Source organism: Pan troglodytes, chromosome 2 (genome assembly GCF_028858775.2).
Source record: "Pan troglodytes isolate AG18354 chromosome 2, NHGRI_mPanTro3-v2.0_pri, whole genome shotgun sequence".
NCBI lineage: Eukaryota > Metazoa > Chordata > Mammalia > Primates > Hominidae > Pan > Pan troglodytes.
This window is the reverse complement of record NC_086015.1, coordinates 55241088-55253607: the sequence shown is the minus strand read 5'-3', so window position 1 is coordinate 55253607 and position 12520 is coordinate 55241088. Positions and strand designations below refer to the sequence as shown.

Here is a 12520-nt window from a genome sequence, read left to right as displayed (position 1 = left end):
GCCAAATGCTGGATAGTTTTAAAATAAGGATCACAGTTTATGAATACTTCTAATTTTTCCATTTAATTTCTCAGACTTATGCTATCATGGTCACAGTTACTGACATGATTTCCTTCCTTCTTATTTCTCCACGTGTTCATGGGTCAAGAAGATGAAGTTGCAATTTCTTGTAACTTGGTCACACCTGCACTGTGAGAGCTGAGGGACTGCTACAATTCAAGTAAAACACTCTCACAGATGATGGGTGGACTAGCTGCAGGTAGAGATGTGCCCAGGGTTTGAAAAAGACTCCTAAGGACTTCTTAACACAGTCACTGTTTCCCAAGACAGGCTGATCACAATGTAAAACACTCCTGCACACTTTTCCTGTTGATCCAATAGGACCTGCAGGTACAGTCCTATCACTTTGCCCAGGGACTGCAAACCTACTCTTGACAGTATATTGGGGCATATTAAGGGGGAAATGCAAGTTGCTAACAGCCCACAACCCTGGGAGTGGCCATCTGTGCAAAAGCTCTTTTCTCAGGAAGAGAATGGGTGGAAGAGGGGGCAGATTATGCAAAAGGGCTGCTCTGCCTATGAATCAGTCCTTACTTTCGGCTATAGCACTCAGTACTTCAAAGGCAGGCTCACAGCCCCACCCTGGGCCTGCCAGGACTGCCCAATATCTCTGCCTTGTGGGGAAAATCATATGATGATCCCTTAGCTGCCCGGAGGAGGGAAAACCCCCTTAACCTCAGCTTGCCTCACCAATGCTTGAAATTACATATTTCCAGAGTCATGTCTAGCTGTGTGCCAATGATATGAAGAGATGCAGAGTATCCTAAAAAAGATTTCTTTCCACAGATGAGGTTTTGACAATGTAACTTAAAATCAAATTTTGCTTAAATACATTTTTGACTGAAGCTTGTTCCTTTCTAGTCTCTGATCACTTGGTTTTAATCCCAGAAGTATGTGAAGACTATCACGAAGGTAGTATCCAAATCTCAGAAAAGTTCTCAAGAGAAAGGAAGGACTTTAAGTATATCCCTTGGAATATACTCCACCACATAAGCCTAGATACCTAATTTTTAAAAGATCACCAGGTCAATTTTGGTAACTATTTATTCTTTTTTCAATTTTGTTAACTTTTTTTTTTTTTTTTTCATAGTCAAGAAGCCTGACTATGCTTGGGCTCTTTTCCTAATTAACAGCCCAGAAAGAGCTAAGAAAGGTGTCACGACAGGATGGTAGAAGTGTCCTGTGGCAGTCATTACCCCTACAATAGCTTTCATAAGCATGAAGTCTCCCTAGCATTTAGAGAAAAACGTAATTGATCTACTAGCCTACATTTCCCATCCAAAAGACTCTCCTGTGTGCATGAGTAGAAGACGAAGGCTGTGTGTAGCAGCTTGCTCTGCATTTACAGTGTCTATGGAGAGAGAATGAAGGTGACAGAAAATAAATCTGGGCATAGCCTGGAAAGTTGGAAGGCAGCTGGAACCCACCACATAGGCCTTCTCTATGCCCAGGCTACCCAACTCTTTGTGTATGTGCTGGCAAATGCTTCCAACAAGAGAATTCAGTGAACCACCATGAAGAACTCCAAGTAAGTGATATTTAAAGTGATCACAATCAGTTCAGTCTAGCCTGGTCTGGCCTGGCCCTTTACAACAAAAGCAAATAAGCTTTTAGCAAAGCATTAAAACTCAACTGAGGCCAGGTGCAGTGGCTCAAGCCTGTAATCCCAGCACTTTGGGAGGCTGAGGTCAGGAGTTCAAGACCAGTATGCCAGTACTGGATCACTTGAGGTCAGGAGTTCGAGGCCAGTCTGGCCAACATGGTGAAACCGTCTCTACAAAAATTACAAAAATTAGCCAGGTGTGGTGATGTACACGTGTAGTCGCAGCTACTCGGGAGGCTGAGGCAAGAGAATTGCTTGCACCTAGGGGGTGGAGTTTGCAGTGAGCCAAGATGGTACCACTGCACTCCAGCGTGGGCAACAGAGTAAGACTGTCTCAAAACAACAAAAAAACTCAACTGAGAGGGTAGGTCCACTCCTCCTAGAATCTATCCAGATAACCAGACATTTACCCATTCTAATCTCCTTTTCCTTATTTGCATCTTCTCTGCTTATCAGGACACCTAACATCCATCTGAACCATGCCTCTACCCTTTCTTCACTCCTGATAGCCCCCTTGGCTCTGATATCCCATTTGGATCCACTTTTCCAGCCCTACCCATGTCTGCCTAATTAGAAAACAAGAACCTGATACTGACCTACTGGGACCACAGTTGAGGGTCAATGCATTCCCAATTTCTGCCCTGGATCTCCACAGGGCATTAGATGAAATGGGTGATACAATTCCTGAGAAGCTGGCCAGGTAGTGGTATATTCACAATGTCTAATGTATACTATTTGCCTGATCTATTTTTCTGATACATGAAAATGGAAATGTATCTGCTATTCCTACACATATGGGATTCACTGATACTACAGGCATATATTTTGATATATTCTTCCCCTTAAGCAGTAAGTTCTTGTGAGACAATTATATTCTAAGAAATGTGATGGGATAGTAGAGTATAAAAACTCTCCATGAAGGTTCCATATTCACTTCTACCATCACTGCTACTTCATGGAAGACAACAAAGCCTATCTGCGGGATTGTCATGTTGCACTGGTGAATGTAATGTAGGGGCTTCTGGAAAAGAACAAATGCCTATAAGAACAAAAGGGCCATTGACTGCAGACTGCAGTAAGCAGCCTGACTTGGGATGTGGGAGATTTTAATAGCTGCAGGTCTTCTCCATAGCACAGTTCACCACCTGCTCAGGAGGGGAGCACCAGATTCCATCCTAACCCATCTTCCTTCCCAGCCCCAAGCAGTTCTGCATACCTGGCATAATGACATCAGGAAATCCCAATTTTCTTGTAATTGCCAATCCCCTATTAAATATCATGGGATTTTCTCTCCGAATCTGTTCCATGTCTCCACGAAGAAGCTGCAGAGAAATGATAAGACCTGCAAAAACAAAAGCATTTTCTTAGAACCACAGTTCTACCCTGTTATATAGTACTTGAAAAGACACAGTCACATTTTCCAGAAGAAAATGTGCAAAGTTCAGCAAAATTCTTGAGAAAAACTTTTATGCAGACAGTATAAGTTATTTTGAAGAAACATTTTGGAAAGCTAAAGAAATTTAAGTCAAAGTGACCCCAATAACCCAGAGAATTAGTCTATTAAACATAGACTGAGGTCTGGGAGATTGAGTTGTCTTTCCCTCTGTTCCCCAGCGTCCAACTAGGGTCCAGCTGGCCCTTGTGAATATTGAATGAGAGGGTTCAACTACATAAGTTGTATATTTAGGAACCTAGAGAAATCTAAAGACTAGAAACAAACATGACCAAAGAAGACCTTCAGTCAGGCCATCCCAAATATGAGAAATGAGCAAGCTAAGATGTGCTGTGTTTTATGCTAGGAGTATGCCAAAGTGTGGGAAGTAACTTTCTAGTTCAATCTTGCACTGGCTTGCAACAGAGGAGACATCACATTCTGCAAAGAAAAGAGGGTGCTTTTGTGGGACTAACTAAGCCTTGACTCCATGAGGATTTCAGATCCTCCACATGATCTTTAATCAAAACTTGGGAGTATTTGTAATATCCCCTCAGGTGAGCTGCCTTCTGGCTCACTACTTACACCCTTGGAGTTGTGCACAAAGTTAGAATCTCCTGAAATTTCCCCCTCCACACCACCCTCCTGAGGGTCCCCGCTGCAGCTACTGGCTAGAAGGCTGTAACAGTCAAGCCTGTATGGAATTAGGAAGTGTTACCTCTATAACTGTGAATGGGTTTAGCTGTTAACAGGATGAAGAATTTAGGTGTTGATCTATAGGTTGACAGGAGGCGTCCTCACTGGTCTATAAGCTTGGGAGTTAAATGCAGAGGAACAATTATAGAAATGAGGGAATAAGGTGTTATGATAATGAATACAATTAGAAGAGTAGTAGCTGGAATGGAGATAGTAACAAGCAGAATTGTAAAATAAGAATGGTCTAGGAATGGGGAGGGAGGAGGGAATGGAGAAGTAGATAAAGAGAGAAGTCAGATAGAAGAGTTACAGATATTTTATTTGGCAAGAAAAGTATGCCAGTAGCCAGGAATTTGTACTCTCAGAGCTGGGCCAAGGGAGGAAATACAGTTCTACTACAGCCTGGACAGAACCTCATAATTATCTCGTTGCTTCTGCTAAACTCATGCTTTCCAAGAAACTTTGGGATTACAAACATGGTATCTCAAGTGTCATTAACACCAGGATCACAGTGCCCTGAAAAGGCAAACATACAGTATTCCAGTTGGCATTCTGGTTAGATGATCAGTGTTTAAGATTTCAACCCCTCTAAAGTAATTATCTTAAGCCTAATCACTGGTGGACTAAACTGCAATTAGTTTATGAACCTGAAAGCCTGGGAGCCAGAACCAAAACCACAATAATCTCTGTAGAGAACAGCTTGGGATATATCTGCCCTCACCTCATAACCCTAACTTATTCATCTTTGTTGTCTTTACGTAGCTATCAAATCATATCCTCTGGGTAAACAGAAATCCACTGACTTAGGAGACAGCCCAACATGAAGCAACTAGCTGGGGATGAAAGTCTCCATAATTTGAGGGGGTTGTGGTTGGAAGGCAAAAGCAAAAAAAAAAAAAAAAAAACAAAAAAAACAGTGGGTGTACTCTAACCATTCTGCATTGGCAAGGGTTTAAGTACCCACTGACTGCCTTTGGTCTTTGCATTTTCTGATCAACCAAAATGGTGTACAGAAGCAAAGTGAAACTCATGAAGATGTTGACTAAAGGTGCTGAGAGTGTCACAGTTAGCTTTTGAGCTACCCAAAGGGATCCTGAAGAGCTGCTCTCTACTTCTAAACATAACAAATAAGAGAAAGCCTTCAAGTTTATGCAAGAGATCAAATGAAAAGGCATGCAAAGAATGAAAGAAATCACCAATGGAGGCTATAAAAGCTGTATGTCCTTTTGTAGAGTTGAGATCTTGGAACTTCTGGGTTTCCTTTCTAGTTCTGAAACCCTGGGTGATTGAAGCACATACCAAATAATGCTAAGGCATGATTCTGAGCACAAGAGAGCCTTCATGAATAGTTCAGTAAAGTGACCCACTCGCTCACCCAGTATGCAACACCCAGTCCCTTGGCAACACTTGATGTTCTACCTGACTATCATCTCAATGGGGCCCTCAAATCAACCCAGCCATCCTATTACTGGGTACATACCCAAAGGATTACAAATCATGCTTCTATAAAGACACATGCACACGTATGTTTATTGTGGCACTATTCACAATAGCAAAGACTTGGAACCAACCCAAGTGTCCATCAATGATAGATTGGATTAAGAAAATATGGCACATATATACCATGGAATACTATGCAGCCATAAAAAAGGATGAGTTCATGTCCTTTGTAGGGACATGGATGAAGCTGGAAACCATCATTCTCAGCAAACTATCGCAAGGACAAAAAACCAAACACTGCATGTTCTCACTCATAGGTGGGAAATTGAACAGTGAGAATACTTGGACACAGGAAGGGGAACATCACACACTGGGGCCTGTTGTGGGGTTGGGGGAGGGATAGCATGAGGAGATATACCTAATGTAAATGATGAGTTAATGGGTGCAGCACACCAACATGGCACATGTATACATATGTAACAAACCTGCAGGTTGTGAACATGTACCCTAGAACTTAAAGTATAATAATAAAAAAAATTAAAAAAAAGAAAGAAAATAACAAAGTCTATACAATTTCTCTGTTAATCTGGTCTCACTGATTACCTGACACAAGAAAACCATTTTCTTACTGAACCTCTTATTGGATTAAAGACTGACCCATAAAAAAGTAACTGGACAAATTAACACCTGTGTAAAATATTGCAGGGTACCAACTTGACTCTGTTCTTGTGCCCTACCTCCCCCACCCCTCCTTGTGGAAATGCTGGATGAGGATTAATTATATAAATTAATGTCAGCCCAAGATATGGAAATAAATTGTAGTTAACAGTCATTTTAAAATAAACAGAAAACTTGTGTGTCAACTGCTTTATCTTCACTTGTCCTTAATGCTCTTCATGCTACTACTGGAACTGTTAAAAGTTCAGTTTGTAGCTACATATCCAAGGCCAACAATGGAAATGAAGAGCCACATCTATTAAAGTTCACATAGAAGAGTTGCTGCTGGATGATACATTTACTCTCAGCACTCAAACCCAATGTAGCAATTGCTTCTGCATTTTTAAATTATGTGACTTGAAGGAAAAGCACTAATGACTTCTGAAACAGAACTGCAAGGCAATGAACTGTCCACAATATCTAACAAAGATGGGTAAAAGTTTATAGCAAAGTAAACTAATTTTTAATAAAGATGTATCTTTAATTAAGCAGACTAATAAAGACCTGAAATATTCCTTGAGCAATCTATAAAATTCTCTGACACAAAGACCCCAGAGTCCAGCAGTAGAAAACTCATGCTCAGAAGCTTGGCAACTGAGTAGAAAGGCCAAAGGCCTGGAGTCTGGAGACCTGGGTTCTATCCTTGTTCAGCCACTAAGTCATTTTGCTGAGCTTCAGTTTCCTCATTTATTTAACGAGGGGGTTGAAACAGGTAATTTCCAAGGTCTCAACTAGCTTCTAACATACTTCAAAAAGCAGCAGCCTGTTCCTCCTACTGACTTTTCCACAACTACACAGAGACCACCTCTCACTACAGCCATCCTAACTGAGGCTCTCTGAAGTCTGTGGTGCCCCACAGTGAGATCTTTCTAACACTGTTTAAATGGCAAGTGTCTGTGAGTTCTAGACAAAAATCAGACACAGAATATGGCACAGTCCCTGCTCGCTCTGGGGAGCAAGACAAAACTCATCATTTTAACCTGGTGAAGCAATGGTAGAAGTTGCTCTTTCATGAACTAGTACTATCATCTCTCTTTTGAAATATTCTCTATATGTTTTAATCACATTATGTCCCAAGAACGTGTAGTCAAGGGCACCTCTTTATAAATCAAATAAGTAAATAAACCAAAGAACATGACAAATATTGATGTGAATAGTAGTTTCCCAAATTGCTAGTAACTTTCCTATATTTTCAAAACAAAATTTTATTTGTCTCTTGCTTTAGCCTAGATTTAGCACACTGCATGGAGCTACTTGGCATCCAGGCACATGTATAAGGGAATACTGTCATTTAAAAATAGTGAGAGGCTCTGTGTTATCCCCCAAACCCCCACTAGGGTTTTAGAGGAATCAAGTTGTTACAACTGAAGGTCTCAATCTTGGCAGCCTCTTGTGTGAATCTCCTCTAAGGATCCTCCTAGTTGAGTATCTGCTCACCCCAACAGAGAAAAAACAAAGTTTTCTACAACATGTACTACTCTTTAGAAACTGCTTGCCTCTCAGTGACTTTACACTGTCATTTAAGGACAACTTATAATTTCCAACAGGTCTATGAAAGTTAAAACAAAGAAGATTATGTAAAAGAGGTTATAAAATGATTTAGAGGTAAAAACTGTCAGGAGTAACCTGGTTCTGCGTAAATTAGATAGCTATCTGCAAGGGTCTATAAAGGCACATAGGCTTTTAAATAATGCTTCTAATTTAATCAAGCATTAATGAACTTAGAAAACAATATAATATGTAGAACTGCACTGAGATTATATAGAAATTATTTAAACAGAGTTTTTACAGAAAGGAAGGGAAAAGGAAAAGGAGAAGTTGAGCTAAGATGAAGCTTCTTTGAAATAAAGATTTTCCATTCTAGTTTCAGAACGACTGATACTGGCAGACTAATCACTGATTCTCATTATGGTCAGTCTTTCAGGAATAGAAAGAGAAGTGTGTGATGTCTATATCTATACAGATATCTAGCTATATAGAGAGAGAGGTATTTATTTGGCTGAGTATAATCTTTGTTTAGGCAAACATAGACTTCACAATGTAACAAACCCTGCAACATTTTTGCTCACTCTGGATTTGAATTGGAACTCAAGTTACCTATCAACACATATGGAACTCATTATAGAAAAAACACAAAATGTATTTTGGTCAGCAGATATTAGGGAAGGCCTCAAATTATTACAAAAAGAATGAGTAGGAAATGCCTGGGCAGGAGAATAAATATCTGTAGGGAATACAGCAGCCAATCTGCACCAACCAACATAAGTGCTGTATGAGTAGCAACTACAAATGTAACACAAAATGTTCTAGTCAGAGAAGTACCTCACCATGGCTGGCGCTGGGGGCAGAGTACTTGGCACTGGACTTTCGGATGATGTTCTCGTGGATCTGGGACCACTCACTCTCGTTGTTGCACCTGTAACAGAAGGACAGGTGTTATGGTACTCAAGTATTTTAAACACCTGGTCTGATGTTCCAATGTGTAACACTTAAGTTCAAAGGGAAAAGGATCCCTCACTTTCCTAAAGAAATGATGTTCTGTTTTACTAAATTAAACAAGGCTCATTTCCTATTAAGCAGAAAACACATACTTGGGCAAAGGATAGAAATTCTAAAATGAATCCCTACAAACATTTAATTGGCAAAATTCCTCCTCTCAGAAGTAACACTATCCCACGTGAAAAGTTGTTTCTTTTCTATCACCCATTGCATGCATGTGCACAGACATATAAACAGGCCCCAGAGGAAAGTTCCTGATAGAGGAAAAACATCTCCTCTCAAAAAGTACTACTGTTTAGAAACTGCTATGGCATTGGTTTTTTACTGTCATACAACTGTCATTATGACTGGCCCCAATGGAAAGCCCTGCTAAGCTAAAAGCAATGTTGATACTATTTGCATGAAGCTATGTTTTAACCAGACCAAGTTAAGAAAAGCTTGTGAGAGCAGTGGGCTTGATTTACCATGAAGTCTTCTGTGGTCAGGGGGAAGGAGGACTTAGCAGACAAAGCTGGATGCCTAAATGTGTAAGAATAAAGTTTCTTCCTAGGAATAAAGCTCCTTCCTTGGAACTATGGGATTGAGACAAAATAATGGAGGAGTAACAGTGCATTTCTCTCACATTCTGATGTTTTAGTGTCTTCCTTCTAAAGGTCAATTCCCGGAGAACTGCAACCACATAACCATTTGGAACAAAGTTTAGGAACAGAGACTAGGAATTCCTTATCCTAGTACAGACACCTTGATAAAACAATTGGAAAAAGATTAGGGTAATCTCTTGAAAATTCCATTTGACACTTAGGGAGTTCCCACAGCCCTGGTTCTACTCCGTCCCCTGTTGGTTAGGAAGGTATGGATCTACCTATCCCAGAAAATAGGACCCATGCAAAAAGGAGAACCCATGGAACTTTCCATGGATTACTCAGATGTGTCCAGTTCAGCATGGCCACTTCCAGGAGGAGACCCCAGTAAGAGTTATAGAATGTGCCATCCAATAGTATGAAGCATTTCAGGTCTCTAAATAAAAAGGGTTGGAATAGAGGCCACTCAGAGATAAAGGAGGTCAGTTACTAGCTTAATTAATTGTTACCCAGTCAGTGGCTCTTTGGACTCCTTGGCCATAAAAATACATCTCATTTACTCAGAGCTGTTGTGATGAATGGTTAAAGGAGGTTCTCACAGCCCAGGGCTCTGAGAATAACTTTCTGCCTATAGAATTTCTTCCAAATAAGGAAAGAGGGAAGAGTATCCTTTAAAACAATCTCTTGTGATTTAGCAACTTAGCAGGAAATTAAAAGCCTTGAAAATTACCTCCCCTACTGAATGGGGTAATTTCAGTTTTTCTCCCATAAAATACTCACTGGTACCTTGGTGGTATGGTGGAACTGGAGCTTTGTTAGTCATATCAACAGTGGCAATCTGCATTATTTCACTCACATCTACCCCTCCACCCAACACATACAATTCATTTGCTAGACAACTGACAGCCTGTTCCTGTCATTCCTCTCCCCTTGCATACCCCTTACGTATTTGTGACCTTCACAGCTCTGCCTTCAGCCCATTTCCTTCTTACCCTACAAGCCTTCCTGGGCAATCTCACCCATTCCCATAGCTTCAACCACTACCAGAGGCTGCCAAGCTCCAAAGCATTGTCTCCAGCCCAGACTCATCCTAAGCTCCTGATCTACATGGCCAAGAAAATTCATTTCTCCCCAACCTGGCTGTACCCAGAGATGCCCTCTCACTGAGAGGAACTCAGTAGTAGTTCACTATACCCTTCCAGCATTCACCATATCCTACAGATTTTGCAATCATAAAATCTCACATTTGACTTCTCCTCTTCATTGTCTTGGTTTGGTCATTATCATCTCTCTTCTGGACCAGTATAATAATCTTCTAACGGGCCTTTTACACATCTTGCTTTCCAGAATGTCAATTTGGTCATATGGCCACCCTTCTTAATGCCCGTCACAGGTTAGAGGTCGAACTTTTCAGCAAGTCATTTAAGGCAGTCTCATCAGGGTCCTCTCTGACCTCTTCAGATCTCTTTTACATTGAAAAAGCCTACAAAGACACTACTTTATTAATTGTATTTCTTGCCTTTCCTTCCCCATCTCCTTTTTTTTTTTAAAGGATTCAGTTCAATATTGCCTTTTCTATGAATCCTTTCCAGCTTGCTCTATTATTCTCCATTCTCAACATCCCTACCTTAGACCTGACCACTACTTCTTTTGGGTCTTCACTGAATTCTGATTTCTAGAAGAATACCTATTATATTTTAGGGCACCTATTTGTCACTTCACTCGACTGCAAGTCCTTAGATGATAAGGACTGTGTCTTGCTAATCATCTCCACCATGTAGCAAAACTTGTAGCACATAATAAGTGCTTAATATAATATTTGTTGAACAAATAAATGGAATAATTGCCAAGGTCAATTGGTTATTTCTTATAGCTTAAATGTTGCTAATTAAAACTTTGCCATCATTCTGCATCAGAATTACATTACACTAAGGCAGATATTGAGGAAAACATTCTGCATTATGGTCATCTTATGAAATCATTACTAGATTTATCTTAAGAGGAAAACAGTAAAAGAGCAGTGAAAACAATCACATTTCTGGGGAAAGTAAAGGAAAAATGAATGGTCATATTTGTGCCTATTTGAGTCGAGGAGGATGGGAGCACCAATGGCTGGAAGTATGCTTGAAAGAAACTCCTGGTAGCTTCAAAGGAAAGATTGTTTGAAATCAAATGTCATGCAGATTCATTTGCAGATTGCCAAGAGTGAACTCTCGAAATTTTGCAGTCTACTCATGACTGGCTATAAAAAACATTTAGCTTTGCAGAACTGCCAAGTTATTGTTACAAAGGCATCAATTTACCTTCAATTACCAATGCTTCTTTTTATTCTCTTAATACAGCACTTGCTTCCAAATACTATATGCTGTTAACAATGAATTCTTTCTTTCTATCTACCTATTAACTGATCTATACAGGGTCTCACTGTCGCCCAGGCTGGAGTGTAGTGGTACAATCACTGCTCACTGCAGCCTTCACCTCCCCAGGCTCAAGTGATCCCCCTACCTCAGTCTCCAGAGCACCTGGGACCACAGGCACACACCACCATGCCGAGCTAATTTTTGTCTTTTTTTTTTTTTTTGTAGAGATAAGGTTTCACCATGTTGCCCAGGCTGGTCTCAAACTCCTGAACTCAAGCGATCCTCCCACCTTAGCCCTCAAAGTGCTAAGATCACAGTCATGAGCCACCACACCTGGGCCAATTGTTCAGTTTTTAAAATTATTCTCTTTAGTCCTAACCCCATCAAAGTCTTCATCATTTCATGCCTCTCTATCTTACTCTTCCATTCTTTTAGCAGCATCCTCGTGTTATACCTGATGTAGTTATTAAAGGCATATTTAGGTAAAATTGCTTTCTAAATCCTTAAACCTCATACTGTGGTGATAGATGTGGACTTTCTTTTTCTTTTTTTTCACTTTATTTATTTATTTATTTTTATTATTATACTTTAAGTTTTAGGGTACATGTGCACAATGTGCAGGTAAGTTACATATGAATACATGTGACATGCTGGTGCGCTGCACCCACTAACTCGTCATCCAGCATTAGGTATATCTCCCAATGCTATCCCTCCCCTCTCCCCCCACCCCACAACAGTCCCTAGAGTGTGATGTTCCCTCTCCTGTGTCCATGTGTTCCCATTGTTCAATTCCCACCTATGAGTGAGAACATGCGGTGTTTGGTTTTTTGTTCTTGCGATAGTTTACTGAGAATGATGATTTCCAATTTCATCCATGTCCCTACAAAGGACAGGAACTCATCATTTTTTATGGCTGCATAGTATTCCATGGTGTATATGTGCCACATTTTCTTAATCCAGTCTACCATTGTTGGACATTTGGGTTGGTTCCAAGTCTTTGCTATTGTGAATAGTGCCGCAATAAACATACGTGTGCATGTGTCTTTATAGCAGCATGATTTATAGTCATTTGGGTATATACCCAGTAATGGGATGGCTGGGTCAAATGGTATTTCTAGTTCTAGATCCCTGA

General features: G+C 40.4%; 1 protein-coding gene across 12 annotated transcripts in view; it reads right to left on the bottom strand.

Annotated features, from left to right (window-relative positions):
* Positions 1–12520, bottom strand: part of DOCK3 (dedicator of cytokinesis 3) — a 711354-nt gene that overhangs the window by 164095 nt on the left and 534739 nt on the right. For all 12 annotated transcript variants that reach the window (XM_016941175.4, XM_016941180.3, XM_054681895.2 and 9 more), the window contains exons 13-14: positions 8276–8364; positions 2880–3005 (exon numbers count right to left, since the gene is read on the bottom strand). In XM_016941175.4, the coding sequence (XP_016796664.1) occupies positions 2880–3005; positions 8276–8364 (215 nt within the window). The remainder of the gene's footprint in view (positions 1–2879; positions 3006–8275; positions 8365–12520) is intronic.